The sequence below is a fragment of the Barbatula barbatula genome (genome assembly GCF_947034865.1).
Source record: "Barbatula barbatula genome assembly, chromosome: 8".
NCBI lineage: Eukaryota > Metazoa > Chordata > Actinopteri > Cypriniformes > Nemacheilidae > Barbatula > Barbatula barbatula.
In genome coordinates this window covers 12,271,737-12,298,234 of record NC_136771.1, presented here as the reverse complement: position 1 = coordinate 12,298,234, position 26,498 = coordinate 12,271,737, and the positions used below count along the sequence as shown (strand labels likewise).

General features: G+C 37.4%; 1 protein-coding gene across 2 annotated transcripts in view; it reads right to left on the bottom strand.

Annotated features, from left to right (window-relative positions):
• pibf1 (progesterone immunomodulatory binding factor 1) overlaps positions 1-26,498 on the bottom strand; it is a 35,099-nt gene that overhangs the window by 8,044 nt on the left and 557 nt on the right. The window contains exons 1-15 of one of the 2 annotated variants that reach the window (XM_079462553.1): positions 26,393-26,487; positions 23,404-23,697; positions 22,762-22,862; positions 22,479-22,677; positions 22,235-22,354; positions 21,605-21,738; positions 21,116-21,224; positions 20,847-21,028; positions 20,576-20,701; positions 18,955-19,053; positions 14,052-14,217; positions 10,919-11,069; positions 9,311-9,401; positions 9,090-9,192; positions 408-538 (exon numbers count right to left, since the gene is read on the bottom strand). In XM_079462553.1, coding sequence (XP_079318679.1) covers positions 408-538; positions 9,090-9,192; positions 9,311-9,401; positions 10,919-11,069; positions 14,052-14,217; positions 18,955-19,053; positions 20,576-20,701; positions 20,847-21,028; positions 21,116-21,224; positions 21,605-21,738; positions 22,235-22,354; positions 22,479-22,677; positions 22,762-22,862; positions 23,404-23,652 — 1,961 coding nt within the window. In that variant the 5' untranslated portion in view covers positions 23,653-23,697; positions 26,393-26,487. Of the gene's footprint in view, positions 1-407; positions 539-9,089; positions 9,193-9,310; positions 9,402-10,918; positions 11,070-14,051; positions 14,218-18,954; positions 19,054-20,575; positions 20,702-20,846; positions 21,029-21,115; positions 21,225-21,604; positions 21,739-22,234; positions 22,355-22,478; positions 22,678-22,761; positions 22,863-23,403; positions 23,698-26,392; positions 26,488-26,498 lie in introns of those variants that run through there. The other variant, XM_079462554.1, reaches the window with a different exon arrangement.

Genomic DNA, 26,498 nt, shown 5'->3' with positions numbered 1-26,498 from the left:
AATACTGAGTATGTTTACATAAGTGGCCGCATTTCATCATCACCACAACACGTTTTTTTGCCACAAAAATCTGCGTTCGTTTTTTAGTTTGTTTTTGTTTACGGAGTACAAAGAATGCTTGAGATCAAAAACGTCCTTGTGAAGAAAACAAAGTAGGTAAATATGACTTCCATTAAATCCAAAAGCATTATTTGCTATTATTTTTTTAATATATATATTATAAAAACACACACCTATACATAGAACGCATCTGCAATGAACATGGGCATAAATGTATTCAGGAACCATCGTTAGAAAACAACTATAGAGACTCCACCTACATCCTTTCAAAAGCTTTGTTTTAACGACTGGATATTGCTGTGACGATACATGTGCGATGATGACGTGTGGTTTGTTTTCAGCCTTACCTCACTTCCTCTTCTAACCGTGCGAGACGCTCTTTCAATGAGTGGATCTGAGTGTCTCTCTGCCGCACGGTCTCAATCAGGTAGCTGTGCGGTTGCTGGGCCAGCTGAAGAAGCTTTTTGGCGGCCTCCAACTGGAAGACACAATATTTCAAATGGAAAGTTTACACAAAATTTCTTGAACTTTAATGGACAGATCAACCAAAAACAACAATTCAGCCATTATTTACTCGCCCTCGAGTTGTTCCATATCTGTAAAAATGTATTTGTTCTGATGAACACAGAGAAAGGAATATTAGGAAGAATGCTTGTAACCCAACAGTTCTTGGCCACCATTGACTACCATAGCAGGAAAAAATTTTATGGTAGTCAAAAGTGCCTCAAAACTGTTTGCTTTCTTACATTCTCCAAAATATCTTCTTTTGTGTTCAACCAAACAAACAAATACATTAAACAATAATGGCCAAGAACTGTTTGGTTACAGAATTTACATTTTTGGGTGAACAGCTCCTTTAAGGTTATCAGCTGTCATTATGTAGAGACTGGTTTAGGGGTTGGGTGTTACAATAACTACATTTTCCCAAACACAGTGTTTGTTGCTTTTATTGTTCCTTATTACAGGTAAGATTCAGTGCATTAAACAGAAGATGACATCAGGGGCCCGTTTCAGAAAGGAGGTTTAGTTAAACTGATTATGTTAAGCCAGAAATTAGGCAAACTCTGGGTTTTCCGTTTCAGAATGTGAGTTATGTCATACCCGAGAAATCATGGTAACTCAAGCCCGTTTCCAAAAGAGAGGTCACTTACGCCTGTTTCTTACGCATTCATTCATAGGGATGTACTTTGATTTCAGGAGAGAAATTTAGGACCCAAGTGGAATCTTGTCATTTCCCTGTGTATTTTTATTAAAACCGTACCATTTTTCTCTACAGTGAATTATATATATATATAAACATATCTAATCCATCCTTACATCAATAACATCAGCCATCGTGGCCGTTTATTACATTAGAGCATATTCTTTCCCTTACATGTTCTCACAAATGGTAGTTTTCTATGGAGAATAAGAATACACTTATAAAGTGTATAAATAAGGTGCATGAATAAAGAAATGAATTACATTTCAATTGTAATGAACAATTAATTTGGACTTGCAGGGTCCAAACCAATGATCAATCTGACTTTGACACAAGAATCTGACGCCCTACAAGGGTTCTATACACAATGACGTCTCACGCCCATCACTAGGGCACTGATGGGGAGTGGGTTTCTTGTTTCATCTATTTATTCATTAATTTACTGATTCATTTGTCTGTTTATTTATACATTTATCTATGACTTAAGACATTTTCAGCACACTAGTAAATCCACTGTTTGCAGAGCATAGGAATCGCTTTCTGCCGCCATGTTGCTTTTTTGGTGCCGTTGCCATGGTTGAATCGTAATATCGGAGCTCCATTGATCATTACCTGTCATAGTTGTGGTGCTTCCACCTTATTGCAACGGGCCCCTGTACATGTTCACAGGTGAGCTACCTTTGGAAGCAAACGTCTTACTATCTTTGGAAGCAAACGTCTGTGTTACAGTGGCAGGGTGGGGCTCCTGATGTTTGCACGCAACGAGAGGCTGCTGCCGTGTGGGTGGCTAAGTGAGCAATCTGAGGAATTTTTGTAAAGAAAACTTGGTTTTCTTTCGCAGCGAATTCAGAAAGACATTCAAAGTATCAATCCGTCATGTCTGACACAGGTAAGGTCTGTTTGCCAACAGTGGAGGCCACCTTCATAGTAAACTCATTACCATTGCTCAACAGCTGCTCCGATTGGCTGTGGCATAACCACAGTGTGCATCTGATACGGCAAAAAAACAAGGGTAATCGCATCAGTCCTGCTTTATTATTCCGCGCCGCGAGAATGTGAAAGAGATAAAACACGCGTCTGGGAAACGTGATGTGTGTACACAGGGTACAGAAGCACGGGCCAAATACAATACATCAACACACAGACGATTCAGAGCCTTTGTGAGAGCATCAAGCATGACAGTTACGGTCTACTATGATCTTTTTATGAGTGTTTTAAACAGCAGTGAAAAGAAAACCCTTATAGCTCAGATGTTATGTCTGAAGTGAAGTATTAAGACAAGTTACTTGTTCCTCGGGTCTTTTTAAAAGATGCAATTAAGTTTACTTCCCTGTGGCCATTCCCTGTAAGTGCGGTGTGCCAGAACAAGTGATCACGCAACCACACCGCTCTACACTGTCCTGTTTATTTTCACAGCACCTTTCTTTCAAGACAATGATAATAACATTTGATGACCAACCATGTATCATTATTGCTTTTAAACTGAGTGAATCTGTTTATCCATTCACGAATAATTTTCCTTTAAGCCGAGAACAGCGTGTGCCAAGGTAAAAATGTGGTGTAGGAGGGCAGAGAGGAACAAGCACAGACTTGCTACTTTATTAAAGTTTTATCCTATCTAATCCAGAGACGGTCTCAGCTACATAGCACTTTCTCTGGCCTATTTTGACATAACGCTTGTCCACCCTTGGGGTTTAAGTAGACGGCCACTTTTGGAATCCCTACAAACTTGACTATGAAACCGTGATGCAGTGCCATGTGTATAAACCATTATTTTGACTGGCAACTGTAAAACAAACTTGAAGGTGCAAAGCTCTAGTGTCAGATCAGTCTGCGAGCCAGACAAAAAGAAGGGACGGGATCAGGATTTTGGTTTAAGCATTACAGAAGAATTATGGAATGCTTTATGCCGGTGTTATAATCCAGGATTAATTCATTTTACCTTCCTAAATCAACCTTGAAACTCTTAAGATAAGAGAAACTAAGCAGTATTTCCCCCTCTGCTATATACAGGGGTTGGACATAATACGACCAACAATTGTTATAAGGGTTAAAAGCTTAATAGCCTAACTGTTTCGTGTTTTTCAAAAGCTGTCTGCATTATAAGAATAGTGAGCAACAGGTTCCCTGCTTGAACAGAATTGTTTTTATTAAAAGCAAATGTTCAACAAACACCTTATGGATATACAGTCAGGTCCATAAATATTGGGACATCGACACAATTCTAATCTTTTTGACTCTATACACCACCACAATGGATTTGAAATGAAACGACCAAGATGTGCTTTAACTGCAGACTTTTAGCTTTAATTTGAGGGTATTTACATCCAAATCAGGTGAACGGTGTAGGAATTACAACAGTTTATATATGTCCCTCCCACTTTTTAAGGGACCAAAAGTAATGGGACAGATTAACAATCATAAATCAAACTTTCACTTTTTAATACTTGGTTGCAAATCCTTTGCAGTCAATTACAGCCTGAAGTCTGGAACGCATAGACATCACCAGACACTGGGTTTCATCCCTGGTGATGCTCTGCCAGGCCTCTACTGCAACTGTCTTCAGTTCCTGCTTGTTCTTGGGGCATTTTCCCTTCAGTCTTGTCTTCAGCAAGTGAAATGCATGCTCAATCGGATTCAGGTCAGTTGATTGACTTGGCCATTGCATAACATTCCACTTATTTCCCTTAAAAAACTCTTTGGTTGCTTTCGCAGGATGCTTCGGGTCATTGTCCATCTGCACTGTGAAGCGCCGTCCAATGAGTTCTGAAGCATTTGGGTGAATATGAGCAGATAATATTGCTCAAAAAACTTCTGAACTCATCCTGCTGCTTTTGTCAGCAGTCATCAATAAACACAAGAGAACCAGTTCCATTGGCAGCCATACATGCCCACGCCATGACACTACCACCACAATGCTTCACTGATGAGGTGGTATGCTTTGGATCATGAGCAGTTCCTTTCCTTCTCCCTACTCTTCTCTTCCCATCACTCTGGCACAAGTCGATCTTGGTCTCATCGGTCCATAGGATGTTGTTCCAGACCTGTGAAGGCTTTTTTAGATGTTGTTTGGCAAACTCTAATCTGGCCTTCCTGTTTTTGAGGCTCACCAATGGTTTACATCTTGTGGTAAACCCTCTGTATAAACCCTGGTGAAGCCTTCTCTTGATTGTTGACTTTGACACACATACACCAACCTCCTGGAGAGTCTTCTTGATCTGGCCAACTGTTATGAAGGGTGTTTTCTTCACCAGGGAAATAATTATTCGGTCATCCACCACAGTTGTTTTCCGTTGCCTTCCGGGTCTTTTGATGTTGCTGAGCTCACCGGTGAGTTCTTTCTTTTTAAGGATGTTCCAAACAGTTGATTTGGCCACACCTAAAGTTTTTGCTATCTCGCTGATGTTTTTTTTTGTTTTTTCAGCCTAATGATGGCTTGCTTCACTGATAGTGACAGCTCTTTGGATGTCATATTGAGAGTTGACAGCAACAGTTTCCAAATGCAAATAGCACACTTGAAATGAACTCTATTCAAATACCACATATACAAACTGTTGTAATTCCTACACCGTTCACCTGATTTGGATGTAAATACCCTCAAATTAAAGCTAAAAGTCTGCAGTTAAAGCACATCTTGGTCGTTTCATTTCAAATCCATTGTGGTGGTGTATAGAGTCAAAAAGATTAGAATTGTGTCGATGTCCCAATATTTATGGACCTCACTGCATTACCTGTTTATGTTTGGCATTTACAAGTCATCTTCATTTATCATTTTACGTAGTAAAGTTATCTGGCAAAAAAATTCCATACGTTCCATAAAGAACCTTTAACATCCAAAGAAACTTTGGGGGGGACTGACAGGTTATTCAGATTCAAAAAAGCTAAGAAAAATATGGCTCTTTAAAAAACCTTTGACAGAAATGTTCTTTGTGGAACCAAAAATGGTTCTTTCAAGTACCTTGATTTTTAAAGAATGTATGAAGATATCTGAGAGTCTGAACATCTGCCTTCTAGTTAACTTAACAAACCAGAGGTATGGCTAAAAAACAAAAAGCTATACTGACAGACAGACAATGTAATGTACCTCTAGAAAAGATAACATACTAAGACTACAATAGCGTATATAACAGTGATTCAGAAGTTCCAGGGTTTCCCCATCTTTCCAGGGTCTGCCCAATGCTATCTTATCTATAGGTTTGGGTGAGCCTGACACAAAACGTCAAAGATTCTGATATTGTGGTGTGCCTCTGATTAATTACGTTCCAGTGCAAAGTACAGTATGCATGTTATCACAAGTAATATACAATTTGACATGCTTTTACTAAACACTTATTATAGGCAATACATCCTCCTATCTATTTGACAGTTGATGTGCTATTCATCGCCCACTGAAACAGATTACAGGTTCTAACTGACAGATCCACCTTGCAAGGGTTAAAGTGTCTAAAGCTTCCGTACATTTTTAGAAAATTCAATCGGCAACTAACTTAGGGTGCCTAAAAATAAGTATTCACCATCTGCAGTTGTTTTACATGAAACTTTAACAAGTTCATTGCCATTATACTCAGACGTTTGAGCACCCACAGAAATGGCCCATCATCCACAGAAACGTATAGGATACATATGGTTGGTTTGGTTAACTTCATGTGATGCACAGATCTATCAGCATGTGACATCTAACCACCATGAGACCCAATCAAATACCCATTGAATCGCTATTATTGTACTTTAATGACATACACCGATCAGTCTGTGAAGCACCACAATACAAGTGTGGGTTGGGGAGTAGCTTTGGGTGATTTCACATTACATCTTTAAACACTTGCCTCCCTTTGCCACTAGCCCGTAAAGCTGTGACTGGTAAGCACCCAACAGTTGTCTCGCCCATCTCAGCCTCTGGCTCCAGCTGTCAATGGTCTCTCAGTGGCCTCCTTCACAATTTGTCTTTTACAATCGCGGTAGATTTACAGTTCTGACATACTCCATTTCTGACTTTGTAATTAGCTGTAAATATTCAAGAACTTGAAAAATGTTGTACCCGTCCCCTACTACTGACTTGAAGAAGTTGGACCTTCTGATCACAGACATACTTGCATTACACTCAAAAGCAACCTATAGACTAAACACAGGTCATTTTAAATGAATGAATGAATGCATTATCTCCCATTCAGCTTAAAGCTTTCTTAGATTCAGTTTTTTATGGAATATAGCGATGTTTATTATAAAGAGTACCCATCATTATTATATATAATCCATGCTATTTATGTGCCTTCATAATCTTTAATGAAAATCGAATTATCTGATTCTGCCCCGTTATCTCTGATAAATTGAATGGCTTAGGCAGAACATCCATTAACCCCTTCAACCAACTGTTATTTTTCTTGTTTGATTTTACACTTCAGTTAAACTACACTTGACACATTCTTTATTTTTTTAGATACTACAATAAAGACAAATTACATTTTCTTTCATATATTTCTATATTTTGACACTTATACACACTATCAGAAGTTTGCCAGTGGCACTGATGGACTGATAATGTTTGATACTGGAAAGTCTTTGCAATTGTACTTTCTTTTTGTGTCTTTCTATGTGTATTTCATTGTTATTCACAGTGATGTACATTAAGTGATCATCTACAACTTTACTGTAACGACAGGGGTACAGAGGTATAACCATATGAATCCATCAAAGAGGATTAAAATAAACAGAAAAAGAGCAGTCAATGTGCTGTTTAAATGTGAACACTGCACTCTGTGTTGTTACTGAATTGTTCAAATGATAGAATATGTCCTCTAAACTCTAGGGAGATTTTGTTACTTGTCATTTTAAGCAAAGACGGTTGACTGTGGTTTTGTGGGGGGTTGAGCAAGGGCTTACATACAGACATATGCAAATAAAACAGACATTATGTGAAAGTGAAAACTGAAAGCCAGTTAGGCACCGGAAACAGGATTTGTGTACCAAGGTTTATAATATCATAGGCAATTTATTACCAGCTTTATGTTGATCTGCTGTTGGTCGTTTTTTTTGGATGCATTATATATTATCCTTGAACACTTTACAATAAGGTTTCATTTGTTCACAGTGGTTAATGCATTAACTAACATGACACTAACAGTGTCCAAAATATATTTTCAGAATGTATTCATCTTTGTTAATGTTCTATTGGATATATTGATATTTACAGCATTGACAGAAATCCGCTATAATAACGCTTCTATGTGTTCAGAGGTGTATAAAACATTACATAATAAAGCCTTATGTTTTTATTACCTTAGAATGGAGTTATTTCTATCAACATACACTGCGGGTCCCCTTTCATGGAATTCACCATGTTGTTTCTACAATAGCCCTAAATGGACAAACTGCTCTACAGATTGTGTTTCCTAAATATGTTAACTTCTTTGGGAAAGAAGTGAAAACATGACGACATCTTAGTGCCGTGTCAGCCACCGTAGAGCTTTGAAAGGGTGGGGGGACAGGTGGAGTGAGCCGCGGGTTGGAATTCGCAACATCACTGCTACATGCTTTAGTATCAAAACAATAATTCATGCTAACTCATGGTGCTAACTAAAGCCCCCCAAACACCAGTCAAACTCGTATACAGTGAAAGGTCTGCTATGGGTGTTACTCTCTTCAATACAAAAAATGTCATGCTCTATAGCCTACCTCAGGGCATATGTCAAAAAACTGTTGTCAAAATACTTTTGTTCACTCAAATCACTATCGTTTCAAGAGCTAAGTTTGTATGTCAAAATGATGCTTGCATGTACAAACCCTGAAGGTTAATTATACAAAACATGGGTAATTTTTAAAATATGGTCACAAACCTGTCCCTTCACTTTACAGGCATGCAAAACGCTTCCAAATGTTCAAATTCACTCGATTTAATACGCCATTAATACGCACATTTTTATAATGATGATTGTTATTTAAGTCTTTATAGTGTTGTACATTTTCCATTGTTAAACATATCTTCCAATGTTTAACGGTTTTGTAAAGTGTATAAACATTTCCTTTTCAATTCACTTTTTTAAATTAAGTTAACCAATTTAACACAAGTATAGGGCCTAATAAATACATAAAAATGCATTTATATTAATAATTATATATATATATATATATATTTTAAATATATCATATATCTGTCCTTTGATTTTGTGTCACTGGTGTTACAAACTATTATTTTGAAAGAACAAAAATATGCAAGTGAGTACTTACAAGGTCAAAGGTCAACAAAGAAGATGCTCTGTACAAGCACACACATGGTGAGTGTTACTTAATAATATAAATTACTACTTTTATTTTAAATGTGGTTCTTTAAAAGCGTCATTCGTGTTTCCTTGGTTTGTGACAGCATGAAGGATGTTTATTGGAAAAAGCTTATGGGTATAATGTGTAGGTTTTAGTGTGCCTCATCATGTTGGTTTTGAGGTGACTTTGCCATCATTTTGGAAAATTAGCCTTTAATGGGAATTTGTCACTGGTGTTATGCCAACAATGACAGAAAACTCTATGCAAATGAAAAGTAAAGTAAAAAAATTTAATAAGAACAAGATTCAAGTTCCAATAGTATTATTGGTAACAATGTAATCATGCCGGTAAATACGTATCTTCAAATTTTAGGCATGAAAACTGAATTACCTTTCTTGACTTTTTGAAGTCAGGAAGTCAATGTTTTTTGAGAATGACCTACATACATCATGCATGTCAAGTCTAGCTACATGCTTTTCACTGCCAATTTTCTCCAGAGCTACAATACGTGTGTTTGTGTGGGTGTAAATGTGTGTCTATACATTCTTGTGTAAAGAGGGAAATGCAGCACCTCTTCAGAGATCTGACTGCTGTGTTTCGTCTGCCGCTCCAGGTCTCTCCTAAGCAGCGTGTTCTGTTTCTCCAGCTGCAAAACCCTGCGTGCCAAGTGAACGCTGCACACACACACGTTCAGAAACCTTTGATTAGAGTCTTGTAGATATAAAAACATCATCGACAAACACAAAGATGAGCTCCTGGTTTTCAGAGGCACGTGACCACATCACACTTCACCTTTGCTTCAGTCTTCTCTTGGCCGTTGTAGGAATGTTCGCACCGTAACCATACGAAAACAGAACCCTCTCTGCCTCATCTTCATTCTCCACTGAAAGAAAAGGGGAAAACAAGGATTAAGAGTGTCACGCCTGGACCACCCAGCTAGCAACATGGTCAAAAGGCAGAGAACTACTTGAAATATACAACATTTTCTAGCTTCTTATGATACATTGGAAGGTAACTGTATACGCCAAAGTTTCAGGTGGTACTTAGAAAGACACAGATGAGGCCCAGGCACTTCAAGTCATTACAACCAACTACTTGAAACAATTAAGAGTATTAACCACAATTGAAGACAATTTTGGGAAGAATAAAGCATAAGGACAGATTGACGAAATAAGCACAAAGTGCAACAATATGGGACGTGGGTTACACTGAAGCTTAAAGGGATAGTTCACCCAAAATGAAAAATCTGTCATCATTTACTCACCCTCATGTCATGACTTTCTTTCTTCTGCAGAACACGATAGAAAACATTTGGAAAAATGTTGGTAACTGAACAATGGTGGTACCCATTCACTTGCTTTGATTTTGTGTCCGTACAATAGAAGTGAATGTTCGGCTACCAAGATTCTTCAAAAAAATCTTCTTTTGTGTTCTGCATTGTCATTTTCTCATTTTGTTGCTCTGTGTTTAAGTAGTTGGAGAATGTCTGTGAGCACTGTTTATATCTCTGTATGTTACATTTATGACTCACACTCATTCTGTCATACATGATCGTAAATCGTTTTTTCAACACTTGTTACACAACTGAATGAGTTGACGCAATAACTACAATAAATATGTTGATATTGATAATGCTTTACTCAATATAGGTGACTTTGGTTTCATTTCAACTGTCGACTCGGGCTCTACATTTGTTGCACATGGTACTGATTTATCATCATTTCCTTTATTTCTTTCATTCACTAATTTCCTTTTCATGTGGCTCCAAATTATGCTTTTTCAACTTATCTGTATTTAAACTAATAGGACAAAACCTGTTGTTAGACTGATGAATTAAAAAGCTTTACTGGCCTTTCGCATTAACTCAGCTCAGTGTCAACAAATTCAATGACAGGGTTATGTAAGGATAGAGCCCTAAGGGTGTTTTGATGAAGTACTTTCAGCTCTGATTTGGTATTTTAAACACACAAAAGAGTTTTGCTGCGGAGAAAACAGACAAGCAGCGTATTTAACATGCTTTAAATGTCTACCTCATATTTGGACTGATTGTGCAAGTTAATCATTACTGTGTTGTATAAATGCGGTTTCGCAGCAGAACTGTTTCACAAACAGTTTTGTTTTACATCATAACACAGATTCTTGGTAAGCATTCATCTGACCTAATTTAGAAGGGAGTTGTCTTTGTTAACAGATAAAGTAAAATGGTAAACAGAAATTGTTTGCGTGATGATGGCGATAAGGGATCAGAACGCAAAATGTAGTGAGCTGGACCCATAGGTATATCTGAAAACTGTTTGTCAACCTAGCCGGCCAGTGCACACCCCGATGTGGTCTTTGGTTTTATACTATCTTTGTTCTTCAATTACAATGTCTGCAGCATGATTCACACTCGTGTCTTACTTTCCGCAGCCTGCATGGTAACATCGTCCAGCTCCTTTTCCAATCGCTCGTATGTTTCCAATCGTGCCTGCTGTTCAGAATTCTGAGCTTGCAGTTCAGTGATGCGTTTCTCTGATGATGACTGCAGCCCGTAAAACTCTTTTGTTAGAACCTGCACAAGTTGATCGAGAGAAGGACAAAGACACAAAAGGCGAACTGAGTAACAAGGGTGGTGTCATAACATCCTGTTTCAAGGTTTATGATGGACACAAATATGTGCAATCAGTATTTCATAAGGAGAGATGGGGTTCAACCCTTGTCTAGTGTTTGGTGTTCATATGGCAGCTCAGAGGAGACTGAGTCACCTTATATACAAGAATAACATACAGGTATGGCAAATTTGTAGTCAAAACTGAAAATGTAAGTTTATAGAGAAAGTATTAATTACCGGTATATCCAGAAATGAATTTGCAGACAAAAAACATGCTAGGAAAATGATACACTTCATAGTGAATTAATGTGTATGTTGCAGAAACAAAGAGTCATGATATAAAAAGTGCTGTAAGAAGGTCTAGTAAGAAGCATATCTTTTCATTGTCACTTTAGAATGTAGAAAAACCGGATGTGGGAGCTCTTGGTTATGGTCCGCTACAAATATATGGTCATACATAACTGCTAAATCTTAAAAAAAAGGAAAGTATACTCGGCTTTCACTGTTTCGTTCAGAAAGTGGTGCTCTTTTAAAGGGATACTCCATCCAAAAATGAAAATTCTGTCATGAATTTCTCACCCTCTAGTTGTTCCAGACATGTAAACATTTCTTTGTTCGGTTGAAGACAAAGAAGGATATTTTGGAATAATGTTAGCAACCAACAGTTCTGAAGCACCATTGACTGCCATAGCAGGAAAAAAATATTTTGAGGAATGTAGGAAAACGAACAGTTCTGGGGCACTTTTGACTACCCAGGGCTCGACATTAATGCTTGTCCGCTTGTCCGGGACAAGTGAATGTTTTGTATGGGCAAGTTAAGGAGAATTTTACTTGCCCGACTGGACAAGTAACTTGGAAAAAAAAATAACAACATATATGCAGAATAATAAGAATGTGTGCATTAGACAGAGCTGTGTGTTTGTGTGAAGTGCGATTGTCGTGGTTTTGCTTGTTTGTGTGACAATAATCAATGGCGCGCCGCACTGAGTCCATGTAACTAGATGCGGACACAGAATCCTGTTATTTAAACATGCAATCTGGCTGTTCTGCAAATTATGTGAAAAGTTGACCATTTAACGCGAGTGATGGTCGAGGATTTATCTCCGTCCGTACTGTATGAGGATATAAACACATGAACTTCATGAGTTCCTCTGAGTGTTTATTTTACGAGCGTTTTACTGTTTGAGTCAAGCTATTGGCAAACACACAAAAACTTAAGCGTCTTCCCAAAGTCAAAATAAAAGTCCCATTAAATTTAACACACCGACAAAAAAGACTGTAGTGTACTATAGTATTTGCTATTGAAAATTGTAGTGCCCTTGTAGTAAATTGATAAACACTGTTTACTATAGTCAAGTTCAAAAACACTAAATTATCTAAGAATTTTACTGCAGTTTACTATAGTACATACTATAGTATAGTACAGTAATTAATTTGGACAAATATACCACTATTGTACAATAAAAAAGGAAAAACACTGAACTTAGAAATTAAGTAAATTAAGGTCATCTAAAAAGGATGTGGCCCTAATTTATACATCTGTATGTAACATTAATGTCTTTTGTATGTTACCTGCCTATTCATGATGAACTGCACTTGCATATTTTTTTAATGACGACAACTGACAATTTATACGTGTGCTACTACTGTTTGGCCTGGGCTACCAAACTTTAAACCTCTGTAGCACCAGTGCTATGTGCAAGAAAGTTAACTTTCAGCCTTAACACTAATAATGATAACTGCTTGCCTTTGTTTTAAAGCAGTCACGGAGAGTAGGCCTATAACCAAATCCAGGCAGACACTCGTTAAAATGCTTAAAGCAAACTTGACCAATCTAAATCTGAAACAATTATATTGATTATATTATATTATGTAAAGCACTGAACTGAATTACCCTTGTGTATGAAATGTGGTATATTTATATATATATAAACTTGACTTGCCTTTATTATAAATTGTATCTTTGGGTAAGTATGACAAATGTACTTGTCCAAAAGCCAACCACATGACAATGCTTAATGTCAAGCCCTGCTACCATTTAAATAGTTCCTACTATGGCAGTCAATGGTGCTTCAGAACTGTTGGTTGCTAACATTGTTCCAAAATATCTCTCTTTGTCTTCAACCGAACAAAGAACTTTAGTACATTTATACATGTTTGGAACAACTAGAGGATGAGTAAGATTTTTGGGTGGAGTCCCTTTAACACAACTGTTGCAGCAATATCATGAGATAAATGTTTACAATGAACAAATGTTAAATAATATCGCATAATTACTTATAATTATGGCTAATAATTGCAGTGACTAAACCACATCATAGCGTACATAGGTATAAATAACTAGATGCCACATTAGCATCAGTTTCTATGGGCCGCTATATACGCCATATTAGAACGATTTAAGCCGTTGATGATTATAAAAACATATTCATTGTTGTGTAAACTCAAACATTATATTTTCTACACTAACTAAATTAGGCATCTAGTTAGTTATATATATATATACATGATAGCGTAGACATACGTAAGCTAAGACTGAATATTTATTTTACATAAATAGTGATTGTGTGTTATAAACTTGGGTGTTATCACAGTAGTATGAGGTGTGTATGTTCCTCTTTCTGGAAAAATAAAGAGTCCTTTGCTACCTCTTATATGTCTTTTGGCTGGTTGAAAAAGAAATGAACCGTTTAAAAGTAGTGATCTTAGTATTGTGAAGTAGTCAAGTGATGAAAAAGTGACACGTCTAGGGATATTTTCACATTTAAATAAACGTGGCAGAAGATAATAAGTTTAGCTGTTTTACGCAGTAAACAGCTTAAAACATTAAGTTAAAGGTATCTTTTAGTGAAGCCAAATAAAAGCACAATGGTTATGTTCTATGTGCATGCATCATGATGGTCTGTGGCATATGCATTTGGTCAAGATTATCTAGTGCCTTGCCTCTAGTTTTCTCTGGTGTTTTTCACACTCCATTTGACAGAGGCTGAGGTTCCTGGCTGTCTCCTCCTGGACCATCTGGGCACGCTCCAACTCAAAGGTTTTCAGCTTCACCTGGTTAACCAGCTCTGCCACCCTACTGTCTGAACCCAGCTGCAACTGCCTGAACCTGGACACAAGCACGGAAAGGGAAAATGTAAGAGCAATGATATTCACCCATTTTATCTAAGCTAAGAATCATTATAGTGAAACATTACATTTATTTCATATCGTTGTATTAGATTTACAACAAGTGATTTTAACAAATTAAAGAAAAATATTTAGCACAGCTGATTCATTACATCTTGCATGTTATTTATTGTACAATAGTCTCTGCCTTGGCTCACCTCGATCTAAATTAAGCGATTACCAAATTGATATAGAGGCCAAGCTTAGAAGTGACTGCCTCTAACGTGCAAGGTATATGTCCTGGGGCAGAAAGTCAGTGTTTTATGTATAAACCACAAATCTCAACATGCCCGAACACATTGAGTATCTGTTTGCATCCTCCAACAGATCGCTGAAGTATTAAACCATTTTTCTGTTCAATTGAGAGAGCCCCAGGGGTTTTGGTTGAAACTGTCACCACACCTATGGAGGGACCAAACTGGCAGGTCAAGATTTCCCTTTTGTTTACATGTAAGCAATGTTAAAATGACATAATTGTGATGACCAACACATACAGAAAAGAACGGTGACAAATTGTATGTAATTTGACAACTCCCAATCATAGATTGTGGAGTGAGATTGTGTGGATATTTATTGGTATAAAGGCAATTAGGTTTATTTGTTTGCATAAAGTCTGAAAAAAGGGTGAGGACACAGGCCGTTAGAACATTTTTTTGTAAGGAGTGGTTGTCTGGGACTAATGCAATTATATATATATTTCATTCATACTGAATAAACACAACAACTGAAAACTTGGATTCGGCTTCATTTGGTTTCTCGGCATGACGCAACACAATGCAACACTTATCACTATTCCCCCCTCACCCACTTCAATTTGCCAGCCCAAAATAGAGTTGCCGGACCATAGACTCGACCTCTCAAGTCCGAGAGGTAAGGGAGCATCTGTCATTTTCGCCCTCAATCCAGCTTCTCTATGAATGTGAGCAATCCATATCCCGGGGCTAAAAAACGCAGGGTATGCCCAACAACTGTGCATGGAGTATCTGCTAGAATGCAAGGCATGTGCCAGGAGCTCAGTGACACTGTGAGCCTCTGACATGGGCAAATAAGGGCTGACCAATCAAGAGGAAGCGAAGGGACGACAACACGCACTTCTAGACATTCATTAGGCCACTTTTAAATATACTGGATATATATTAGAAATCTAAACAAATGGAGTAAAAAGGAAGAAATAACATGTGAGCAAGTAAATGATTAAATCATTTATATTTTGGGGTTTGAAGTATTTGGGTGCTGTCAATCGATAAAAAAGATTATCTGATTAAATCACAATTTTTTTCTGTGATTAATCACAATTAATTGCACAAAACATTAATGTTTTTAAATATAACTTTACATTTGAATCATTTCACATTTAATCTCCAAATGAAAGCTGAAACAAAAAAAATGTTCAGATCATTTTAAGAATGAAAGGCAACATTCTGATATTAGTAATGCAACTGATATCTCCATAAAATGTTCTTTGAGTTATAGCCATTTAACATTGAAGAGAGCTCTCGTGTCTAACAGGTAGGAAATATACAGAAATAAAATGATGTTCCCAAACACTTTACAGTCTTCAATGCTGAATTCTAAATTAAATACAGAAATATATCGACAAAACACATTGAATTCCTCTTTTCTTTTGTAATTTGATTAACATTAATGACAGGAGTCACAGAAGCAGGTTTAAGAATGCGGCCCCTTTAAATCTCTTTCTCTTTTCCTTAGTACTAACTATTTTTTACTTACTTATTGTTCTTCCTGTTCTCATGTCATGTGTACATGTTTTTTATGTACCAAATACAAAGAGCTTATAAAAAACCACAACAAATTCCTCATGTGTTTTCACACACTTGGCCAATAAAGCAAATTCTGATTCCGATGCGCTGTCTGCAGGGCTGTACAGTGCTACGAAAAAAATCGGTCAGTGCTTGGAATACATTTAATAGCACATACAGTTTTTAACGAGCATTAGACAGAGCTGCTTGTTTGTGTGAAGTGCATTTGTCATTGCGCTTGTTTGTGTGTGAGGTTTACCAATGTCGCGCTACCATTTATTTTGTTTTTGCGATTAAAACTTGTTTTCCGGCTGCATTGAGTCAATTTTTCTAGACCTCTGATCTGAAATCACATGAGCGGAATTCTAATATTTAAATATTTAGTTCTGTGTGTGTGTGCGAGTGAATGAGCTGCACAGTTTAACATGTTACAAGCGTGACAGTCGTGGATTTGTCTTGCATCTCACTATACGAGGATATGAAATGACTTCATCCACAGAGCTGTCCTGAGATTATTTTACAAGCGTAAAATAAAATAAGGCCCAATCCCATTTCTACCCCTTACCAATAGTCTTTACCCCTCTGTTCAGCACATTCACGTTCGATTCTCTTTTGGTTGGAGGGGTAGGGGTAAGCCCTTCAAACAAAGATTTTTTCCAACATGGCTGCTTATTCGAGTATAATGTAAGCCTTTATTTTGGCTTTAATAAGGATTTAAACAAAATCATCTTGTTTATGTTGAATTTAATATTGTGTTCAGTTTCTTGTCATGAATACTTGAAATGTTAATAACGTCGAACATTTTTGCTAACGTAACGCACAACTGATTGCAGGCTGGTATCCACAAAATTGAAATGACTGCAGCCGGTGGCGGCACTACGGGTGAGCGAAGGAGGCTGAAGCCCTGAATGGTTTCAGTAAAGCCCTGAAGGTTTTATCACCATTGGGGCTGTCACAATAATTAAATAATCGTCTCATCACGATTGTTCAGACCATCGCAATTATTGCACATCTCTTTAGAAGAGACTAGGAGGAGCTGCGGTGCATTTAGCATATTTTGCTGTATATATTGTAACTAAAGCATGGTAATACTTGTAAAATGTACCAAAAATAATACAAAATTAACTGCAGTACAATTTAATATTATTTAAGTTAATCTCAGTGCGTGGGGTTTGTTTGTTTTGGTGATTTGAACATCCACAGCGGCTAAGAGAAATCGGACACCCGCCTTTAAATATATGATGACCCAATTTTTTCAGAAGTTTTTCCAATGAAAAAAACATAGTCTTTTATCGACAGACCGGAAACGCAAGCCTGTCCAATGATATTTCGCATTTCGCTGCATGGCAAGGTTCAAGTTTGTTGAACTCTGAACAGCGAATTCGCGTCACATGAGTGCGTGAGACCAATCGAAGATCAAAATGTCACAGCATGACCTCTCGGTACAGAAATGTGAAAATGGAGGAATCCGCCCATTTTCGTATCACCGTCTGAACGTTCTTCGTATGCTCAAAGTCAAGGTTGACCACGGCCTAAGCCGTACAACTGACGTCATCAGGATTGCCACTAGATGGCGGAATTGCATTTTCAGATTTTGAATAAAGCGCAGGCATCATTTATAATAAAAACTGCATTGTTCCTTAATGACTCAAATCACACCTACTGTTAAAGATCTAAGTAGTAGATAATAACAGTTTGCATTTATTTTACTCTATGTAGCATGCTTAAACTACACCGTGTGTCAATTTGAATCATTTGCTTTTTGTTCAAACTGTTTTGACTGTGTAGGCAGGCATGCACCAGCAGAGCATGTCAAAATACAAAATACAAATACCCGTGTTCTTTTCAAGCCAGTTTAACATGTTTTCTCTCTTCCATGGCATTACCAGTCCTGTTAAAACCAAAAGCATCAGAATCAGACAAGCCAGTGACTCAATGCTTAATGTTCTTAGAAACGACTTTAAGCAGACTGTTCTCGCTCGAGACAAGTCACCCCAGTTTCTATTAGTTTCCGTTTACCATAGGCCACTGTCCAGAACCTGATGCTGCTCTCATTCAAGTTAAGACACTGATCTTCATAGTGCAAACACATGCACTCGACCGTGTATTTTGTACTATGGAGTGATTAACAAAGGCATGTTCAACATCTATGACACACTCGCTCTAAAGCCATGGGAACATTTACAGTATAAAACATTTCTCGGCTCCGAAAACAATTACAGCTATTATAACTACGAGGACAACTATCAGCATACTTTAAAATCTTGGCTTTGAGTGTATTTTGATTTGTCATTGGAAGGTATTTGTTTCAGACGACAACCTGTCGCAGGTTCGCATGGTGAACGGAGACGGTGAAAGACGCATGCCTTCTGATGTTGTATCAAGTGCTTATTATTGTTCCTGAACATCACAGTTACACCCAAACATCGCTACACTCACTTTTATTTACAGCGACAATATATGGTCATGTCAGTCAACAGTTTACTCGAAGATTACTTGATTAGGTCTTTGAGGAATCCAGCCAAGCTTGAAAAGTTTGAATCCGTGAGAAAACAAACAAAAAAGACAGACAAGAAAGGTCATTTTCACATGTATACAAGACACACGCGAAGACAATAAAATAAAATAAAATTGTTTTCATTGAAGTAGTTTTTTCTGTGATGCATCAAACTGTGACATTTGTACTGTTATGTGCATCATACTGTAACGCACCGATTCCTAATGTTCTATTCTGGCACTGAAAATTTTATGGTTCCCACATATTCAGCCGTCACGCGTCTTTCCTCTGAACAATAAGTGTTGTTAAGAAATCCTGCACGCGTGTTTGTTCATATTTTCAAACAGTGAAAGAATGGCTATCAGAAGCCCATGACAGTCAGTCATTGTGACGTATAGGTGAGAGGTGTGTATGAACTCACTGATCTAAGAGCTGATCATATTTTGCTTGGGCATCTCTCTCTGCATTCAAGGCTCTTTCTTTCTCAATGACTGCATTATCCCGGGTTTCACGGAGGTTTCTGAAAGAATAACAAATACATACTCAGCTGGGGAATAATAGTGTGCATTATGCAACAGAGATTATGGTACTAAGAAAGTGCTGATGTCCATTGCAGCACAGCCATTTCACACTATGTAACTACAGAAAATTGAAATCGATCTATTTATAACGTAATAAAGCAAACAAGCAAATTAAAACAAAGGGTCTCGCGTCAACGTTTTTAATCCAAGTATATTCATTTACAAGCACACGCTTTAATGTAAAGCGACATACAGTGTATTGGGGGCATTCATTGTATTAGTTTGTGTGGAATCAAACCATTGATCTTAGTGCTGCTAGAACCATTCTCCCCTGGTTAGAAAACAGAATCTATTGTTACTTGATACTGTATAATAAATCTTGCTCTTATAGGTGGAGCTCCACTTTTGTAAAATGTTCTTTGATAATGCCATTCCACAGCACAAAAGGCACATCAAAATTGCAACAGACAAACATGTCAGATAACTTTTTATTCTAATGACATAATAATGAACATAACATTATTAAAGACAAGTAATAAAAAATAAAAAAAACGTGATCAAAATATTTTGATTCTGGCCACAGAGGGGGAACATTTATCAAATCAATTAATCTAATTAGATAACAAACATAACAAACTTTTTAACATTTTCGAATGACTCCAATCATTACAATAAACGATTGTTTTCAAACATTTCTAGCCAATAAAATATTTTAGATCTAGGCATTAAAAACTTCTAATATTAATACGTACATTTAATATCTAATCATTTATATTAATATACGCTTCCCAAGAAAATGAAGGGAACAGCCATTTCACACTTAATGAACAAAATATCCAGGTTAAAACTCTTCACTTATTCTTTGCATAATGTTGTGATAAATTAATGTGACAATGGTCAATGAATTCCAAAATCATAAACACGTTCAGGGCAGGAATAGCAGTAATATCACTGTAAAATGACTGGCTGATTCAACTTGTTTGATTTCATCACAGTAACTCATAATGTAAGCCAGTAATGTGCATGGCCCCACATGCCCGTATAACCCCAAACAATGTCTGGGCATACTCCTGATGAGATGTCACATGGTATCCTGAGGGATCTCCTCCCAGACTTGAATCGGAGCATTAGTGAGCTCGTCCTGGACAGCCTATGGTGCTACTTGGCGGCTTCAGATACGTGAGATCCCAGAGGTTATCAACTGGATCCCTCAGACCACCCTTGCAGTTTCCTTTCCAGTATACCTCAATCACTACAACACTTATGCAGTGAATTATATTAATTATAATTTACATTAATATCTAATATGAATTAATGTTAACATAAATTAAATCTAAATCAAATTGTCAATATTTTAATATTTTGACACGGAAAGGAAGTTAACTTCGGGCCAGGCGTGTGTGCATCCGTTAAAACCGTCCATAGTTTGGTTGCCATTTTTTTAAAAGAGCTTTCCTTTCCCACGATGGAAAGAACAGTATTTGCACAAGTCTGATGAATTAGATGAGGGCATGAGCTCACCTGTTTTCTCTCTCGTACATCTCTTTTGATGCCTTTTGCAAACTCTCTATTTCATGACTGGTCTTTAAACGAATCCGCTCCAGTTCATCGCGCAGTTTGTTTTCATACTCAGTCTTATAGTGATCTCTGGTGGAGGGAGGACATCATTACACAATTGTGTTACACTGTGTTTCTAGGTTTAGACCCACCTAAATCTAGACCTTTAACCCAGCCATGCCCAAAGTTATAATCTCTCCCTAAATATTGATACAAAAGAAGGTAATCTCTATACCTAGATGCCACATATTTTTCATAGGCGTCTTCCCTGGCCTTCTTAGTGTCCTCGAGCTGGGTGTGCAGTCTGTCCAAACGGTCTTCTTGATGAGCACAGCGTACATTAAGCTCCATGTTCTGCTTGTTTAAATATTCTTTATCCTTCTGCATTAATGTTACTGACTGCTGCAGGGAGGCCACCTTGAGATAAAAAGGAGAGAGCGGGGGTAAACTGAGTCCTGTAAGACAGAGAATTGACATTGGAGACAAAAATTGACATCACATTACCTCTTTATTTAGATCAGCCCTCTCTTTGGTCACAGCAGTGTGTGTGAGGTCCAGCATTTCAAACTTCTTTCTCAACTCTCTCACCTCAGTTTCATTCCCATCTCTCTCCCTAAAGAATAAAACAAAGCAGCTCATGTCTTTAAACGTGCACATATAAAATCGTGTTTTTAAGGATTTTACATTAACAGTTTTCACAGGTACACACATACATCCAAGCATTAATCCAAACATTAAAAGAGTAGTTCATCAAAAATGAAAATACTGATAGTATGACTGTGAAGTGGACTGTGAAGCTCCAAAATGAAAATAAAGACTAATAAAAGCAATCTAACTTTATAAAGCTTTGTGAGGGGGGCTTCAATAATGCTTTTTTAATACACCTAAGTGTTGTACATTCATTCTGTCCAAATTATTACAAAATCGGCCCACTTCATTAAATAGTTACAAACACCGGTGAGATCAGGGTGGGTCGGCATGCCGTAACCTCACCGTTTGATTTTGTCATAGTTCTCTCGTTTGTAATCTCCTTCCTGTATAAACTGTTTGGTGTCAGCAATTTCCAGTGTGAGTCTCTGACAGCGAATCTCCAGCTCAGAGCGTGCTCTCCTCTCCTCCTCATAACTCTGGTCGGAATATGGAAGCAATGGATGTCAAAAATAGAGACATTCAAAAAGTAATAATATGCATTGTGTTATGCAAACATGTTCTACCTAGAGCTGTGTGTAAAATTTAGCAGGATAAACTCACAGAAATGCAATATAATATACATAACTATTTCAAAGGTGTATAAATCCCATACATAATGAAGGATTATGTTTGTATTACCTTAGCTTAGAATGAGCTATTTCAAAACAAAAAGAAAGAATGAGCTATTTCTATCTACATACACCACGGGTCCCATTGAATTGAATTCTACAGTAGCCCTGAAAGGAACTTTCAAGTAATGCGTTTCATGAAAATGTTGAATAGTGATGGCGAATATATGAACTAGATTGAAGAATTCAATTCAATAAATGGAGAGCGGTCCTGTGTAACCAATTTGTAAAAATCTCGTAACACTTATTTTCCCCCAAACACAACTAATTCATTGTATTCGAAATATATTTTGATTTCTCCCACCTCCAATATTGATCTTAATTGGTTGCGGTAACTTTCCAGATCCTCGGTCAGGTCTGTCTTTTTCCTCTGCAGCTCAGTCACAAGAGCCCTCAGAGGGTTCACAACATCATAAAACCGAACCTACATCAACAAAATATGCATGACAAAACTGAGTTTCTTGTTCACTTAGTGGGACAACCAAATAGCACCAATACGCACCATCTTTATTTTTAAATAAAGCTCAAGAACATAACCCTATGCTTACTGCCACATATTCAGGGATGGAGAGTTTGTCTTCAGGGACTTCCTTAAGCTCGGTGTACTTCTCCTCAGAGAGCTCCAGGTCCCTCAGGCTCCTGCGTAGGTCCCCTGCTCGCTCACACAGCTGATGGTTCGTCTCTTCCAGCTGTTTCTGTCTGAGCATGATGGTGTCCATCTCCTGCTTTCTTAGGGCTTGCTGCTTCCTGCAAAAGCGAAACGATCATGAAGACACATTTCTAATTGATCTGTGGCATTATGATGTTTTTCTATTGTTTATGTAAATGCACCTGTTTTCATCCTGCTGAAGTTTAAGCTGGCTGTCCAGACGCAAAGTAAGTACTTGTTTTTGATGAAGAGCATCGTTCAGCCTTTCTTCCAGCTCATCTATCTACAAACAAATGTAAAAAAAGCATCATTCCATTAACCACAGGGAAACTAAAGAATGAGTGTGTCATAATTCATAATCATACATCATAATTTTATTAACATGGGCGCATGACCCACAGTTAACTTCCGGTTAGTGTTTGGCTAGTCTCTTATAATATAACAATTTATATTGTATTTAATTTATGTCAATGTTATTTTGTATTATTGTTTTACTGTATAATAATTGTATTAAATAAATGATTTGTTGAGTTTTGTTGTATATTCATTTTATTAAACAAACCATTTTTTGAATGGGTCCTGTAGTTTGGTCGCATTTAAAGAAACCATTGATATCTAGTGGGCAGCTTGGTATCAGAGTCTAAATTCAAAATATTGGAGAGACAAGTTTAGTCAAGTAAAGGTTCTTCTCGGTTTCTCTTGATTGATATCAGAAATAATATACAGGCGGTTTGTGAATGTGTACTGGAAGTTCAGTTGGGGGGCGTCACAAACGTGCGCATGCGCAGTAACCTTTGTTTATGTTGTTAAGATGAAACATTTACCTTGGTAAGGTTGTCCACTTTGAGGTTGTCTATGAGCAGATTTTTCTGTGACAGCTCTATTTTCAGTTTTTGAAGGTTATGTAGCAGCTCTTTTCTCTCCAGGAGCTGTTTTGTCACCTTCCGTGCTCCATCTTTTTCATCTGAGGATGATATATCCTCTGTGGGGACTGTTGTCTCCAGACTGATGTCCTCAGACTCAATAGAGCTAGAGATGTTTGCTGTCGGGTCCTTCTGCTTTTTAGGTGGCATTTTGAATCAGATCGTTCTAAGAGACTTCTAATGTAAGAACATCACCTGATACAGAAACAAATACACATCCATAAGAAGTTCAGCAGTTTAGGAATAGAATATCACATAGAAATTATAATGTTTGACATTTATCCCATAGACATAAGCAGTGCCTGGATTCCCCCCCATCTCTATATCAGGTCCCGTACTAACGAAACATTTTATCGTACCATTAAGAGCTCTCCTAAACAGCTGTAAAAGATTTAGCTACGAGTTTCCTCTCAAAAACTTTTCACAATGCTGTTGAGAGCAACTTTTACTAAGGAGCAGAAAGAAATCTTAAACTAAGAGAAAGGGCGTGGTTGACCTAGTTGCTATGGATGATGTCAGAAAATCTACTGACTATGAGCACAGTGATTGGCTGATAGAGGATGGTTTTCTGTCGGTCATTTAATCATAGAAATATTATAGAATGAGGTCTAACAAATCGTATTGTTTGTTTTATATGTAATGCAATGTGTATACACGATTAGAAGCAACCAACCTCGCATTACAGCAGGGAATGCCCTGATAGCACACGTACATCTGCCAGACATCTATTTGATGGCTGCATTTTCATCTGCAAGACATTTGGCAGATGCAGTTTGCTCATCTGCACTACATCTCTGGCACGTCTGTTGTCAAATGTCATAAAGACCTCTTGACGATGTCTGTAATATGTTTATGATTTAGAATGGATGTACAATAGCTCTTTCTAAGATCAGTATGCAAACGATGGCGAGGAACCCAAAACTCCATTGGAGGAGAAAAAAATCTCAGAGGGATACCAGACCTAACCAGGGGATTCGTGATTTGCGTGACACCTCTTGTTTATTTGTACGTATTAAAAACGGTCAGATAAATGAGATCTAAGCCATTTCAAAGCTATTCCCTTAATGCCGACATAATTTTCAAGTCTATGTAGGAGCGTGCTGTGGTCAATGGTGTCGAATGCAGCACTAAGATCTAGCAGGACCAATAAGGAGATACAACCTCGGTCAGACTCCAAAAGCAGATCATTTGTAATTCTGATCAAAGCAGTCTCTGTACTGTGATGTGCTCTAAATCCAGACTGGAAATCTTCATTGATGTCATTCACTTGGAGGAACATAATTGAGTTGAGAATAATTTTTCCAGAACTTTAGATACGAAAGGTTGATTTGATATAGATCTGTAGTTAACTAGTTCTCCAGGGTCGAGATGTTTTTTTTACAAGGGGCCTTATAACAGCCACCTGATATGCTTTAGGCACATGTCCTAGTGTCAGAGATGAGTAAATAATGCTAAGAAGAAGATCTATTATTTCTGGGAGCAACTCTTTCAGTAGATTCGTAGGTATAGGGTCTAGCATGCATTGTGGTTTGATTTAGATGATCTAATGATTTTAGATAGGTCATTGTGATCTATGGTGGAAAATAATCGCATTTCTCCTTCAAGAAACAACATGCGCTACAAACACACAACAACTCAACTCGCAGTTGTAATGGTTTTTAACAAAAGCTTTCGGATTGCACTGTTCTGGAACAGTGTTGTAAATAAAATGTAACCATTCGTTTTTGGTTGTCTCATCTTCTGGAAGGGCAAACAAAGAGGCTTTCTTTTCGCAACAAATCACACAGCTTCTCCAAGACATGGCTGCTGCAGCGACGATACAATGAGATTTACAAGTAATCCCACTTTACTTGCATATAGATTTGGGCGGTTTTAGTCAAATCATACCACGAAATGACGTACATTCGTGGGGTTGTGGTTACACGAGGCGTTTCAAGCAGGTCTGGGTGAGCATTCGCTTCTAGATAGAATTCATCTGTTGTTCCGACACTTCCATTTTTGCAATGTTACGTGTCTAATACATGCATGGGCAACTTAAAACACACCAAAGACACACATGTATTCGTGCCATATGACCCCTTTAATATTATAAAATATACACTAAATTACTAATTCAACAAAAACAAATAAGACTTCAAGTTTTTATTGTGCATTTTATTGTAATATTATTCAAACAGTATGTTTTGACTTATTTAATAAGCAATAATAACTTAAAATACAGCTAAAAAATACAATAAAGCACAATAAACAGTGTGATTTTTGAATTATTTAAAAAAAGAGTTAGCTTTTGCAAATAAACTACATGTTCAAAGTATATGTTCAGCGAATTGTGTGCATTTTGCCTATCTCATAAACAGTTAGCAGATAATAGCAGTCTTTGGTCAAGCTCATCGTCATGAAATCTTTCTAAAATGTTTACGTTTCAAGGTAGACTGCCAGTGTTACAGCCATTTTAGGATTGTTGTGAGTTGGTCTTAAAGGTTTAGGAGTCCTCTTCACTACCCCTGGGGTCTCAGACTAGGAGCTAGTTAGTTTTAGCGCTAAAAGGCTTTGTGAAATACTTGAGTTTCTCCTAATTCAAATAGTAAGGAGCTTCTTTTAGACTTAATATGTTTTGTGAATACGGGCCCTTCTCAATAACACGAGGAATTAACGGAAATAATTAAGGGATTAGGAATTAAACCCGTCGATTTCCTAGTAACGTTAATTTAGCTGGATCAAAGCAATTATTTTCAATTTTTCTAATTAATTACTTGGTAGTAAATCTTCAGTATGTGTAAATCTTCAGTATGTGTAAATCTTCAGTATGTGTAATCCTGTATAAAGTAATAATTTATATAAATTCTGAAATAATGCATGTATCATTTAAACAGGGACAGATGTATCTTACCGACTGTTGTTTTCAAGCGTCCCGCCGACCATGGAAACAACAACTGATGACAACAAATAAACGAAGTGACGTTTGAGTTAAAGAGCGTCTTATTCAAAAACGAATA